A 1,885-nucleotide genomic window follows, 5' to 3' on the forward strand; every position below is an offset into this window, starting at 1 on the left:
GCAATGCTTCTCTCGCTCCGTTATGTGTCTACGAACGGCATTCCGATCTTGTAAGTGGGACTTGCTGACTGTGCCCAACTACCCTTGCGGTGCTTGTTCATTCCGATAACGGTTCTAATTCACAATATGCGTTTTTCGATTTTCTGGGAAAGTTACCCCCTCAAAAAATATGGTTTTCTAAAATAAGAACTACATCCGTTTTCTGTGTTTCGCAGCATCTGTTCTGGGCGATGGATTTGATAAAAGGTTTGCCTCAAGAATATCAAGCGCTCACGATGGCCAGAAGCAAAATGTCATCAGAAACCATCGTCGGGGTAAAGACAAAGGCTTAATTCTCAGTAATGATGAAATGCAATAGGTTTTAAAAATCACCATTTTCACTAAAATTATTGCTGACGTTATCACTGGGCAGTTTGGTTTTCCCCTCACATGGCCTCGCTCGCGAACTAACGACGGAACTAACTTCGCTCAACCTCTCTTCGTCAGGATGAGCGTCAGGGAAGGTCGACGCTGGTGCGCTGCGTGCCCCTGTCGACCCTCCTCCTCGCGGCTCGCTTCCAGACAGCAGACTTCCTGAGCGTGGCTACGGGGCTGCCTGAAGACCACAAGCTCCTCCTTGGCGTGTTGAGGGAGCCCACAGTCTTCGATATCAAGGTGGGATACTATTCAATTAGAGAGAAATAGGATCGAACCTAATCAAAATACTTATACTTTATACGAATTAATCCAACTTGTCATACATACATTAAAAAAAACGTAGGGCACATAAAAAAGATAATCAACATAAAAGAACTGAAAACGAGATCTTTGAAGCCGCCATTTATCCCCCGACGTCCTCCTCCCTTCACCTCTCTCCTCTGCGACGTCCTCCTCCCTTCACCTCTCTCCTCTGCGACGTCCTCCTCCCTTCACCTCTCTCCTCTGCGACGTCCTCCTCCCTTCACCTCTCTCCTCTGCGACGTCCTCCTCCCTTCACCTCTCTCCTCTGCGACGTCCTCCTCCCTTCACCTCTCTCCTCTGCGACGTCCTCCTCCCTTCACGTCTCTCCTCTGCGACGTCCTCCTGGTCCTCTCTTCCACAGACCATCATGGTACAGTACACGCGGGGCGTCCTGAAGGAGACGCCGTACCCGAGTCTTCATGGGTACGTGTATGACATGGAGCGTTCTTTCCTCATGACGCGGCTCTACTGGAGGAAGAGCCACTGCCGGCTGCTCGAGAAGGTGACGACCTGCAGGAGGTTCAAGCACTACGACCTGGCGGAGGCTTGCTTCAAGTACCGCTGCCTGGGTTTCGCTATCGTGTGGTCGTACAGCTAAGCGGTGGGTGCGACAGGGCACTGGGTTTTTATTCTTCACCTTTTATTTATTGCTAGTTTCTGTTATTTCTCTCTATTTTTCCTATAGAGCAAAGTTTATTTTATTATATACTTTATTTATTTATTCGTACGCCAGGTTACAGTGCCAAGGATTCAATCACATGTTTCGTTGCAGTGGAAACGGTGTGCTTGAAACATTTTGCCCCGTGATGTAAGCCGTTTGATACCTTGTAATAAAATTTTCTGTGTATGAGGAATAAAAGTTGTGCACTTTGCAAAACATTTCATTAAATCGGTTTCATTTTACTCCTTTGAATTTTTCAGTTACTCTCAACATATAAAGAAACGACAATTATATATATATATATATATATATATATATGCATATATATATATATGTATATATATGTATATATATATATAATATATATATATATAATATATATATATATATATATATATAATATATATATATATATATATATATATATATATATATATGTATATACACAATACATATTCCACTACTCTCGGGAAGAAACACTGCGTCGTTCACTATCATAAACTG

The 1,885-nt window shown here is 43.3% G+C and overlaps 1 protein-coding gene across 1 annotated transcript in view; it reads left to right on the forward strand.

The window, feature by feature from the left end:
- Positions 1–1,609, forward strand: part of LOC119598944 — a 3,589-nt gene extending 1,980 nt beyond the window's left edge. The window contains exons 3-6 of the mRNA XM_037948655.1: positions 1–50; positions 216–314; positions 487–654; positions 1,082–1,609. The exon at positions 1–50 is cut by the window's left edge and continues 142 nt beyond it. Coding sequence (XP_037804583.1) covers positions 1–50; positions 216–314; positions 487–654; positions 1,082–1,318 — 554 coding nt within the window. The 3' untranslated portion in view covers positions 1,319–1,609. The remainder of the gene's footprint in view (positions 51–215; positions 315–486; positions 655–1,081) is intronic.
- Positions 1,610–1,885: the final 276 nt, after the last annotated feature.

This window comes from Penaeus monodon, chromosome 42 (assembly GCF_015228065.2).
Source record: "Penaeus monodon isolate SGIC_2016 chromosome 42, NSTDA_Pmon_1, whole genome shotgun sequence".
NCBI classification, from domain to species: Eukaryota; Metazoa; Arthropoda; class Malacostraca; order Decapoda; family Penaeidae; genus Penaeus; species Penaeus monodon.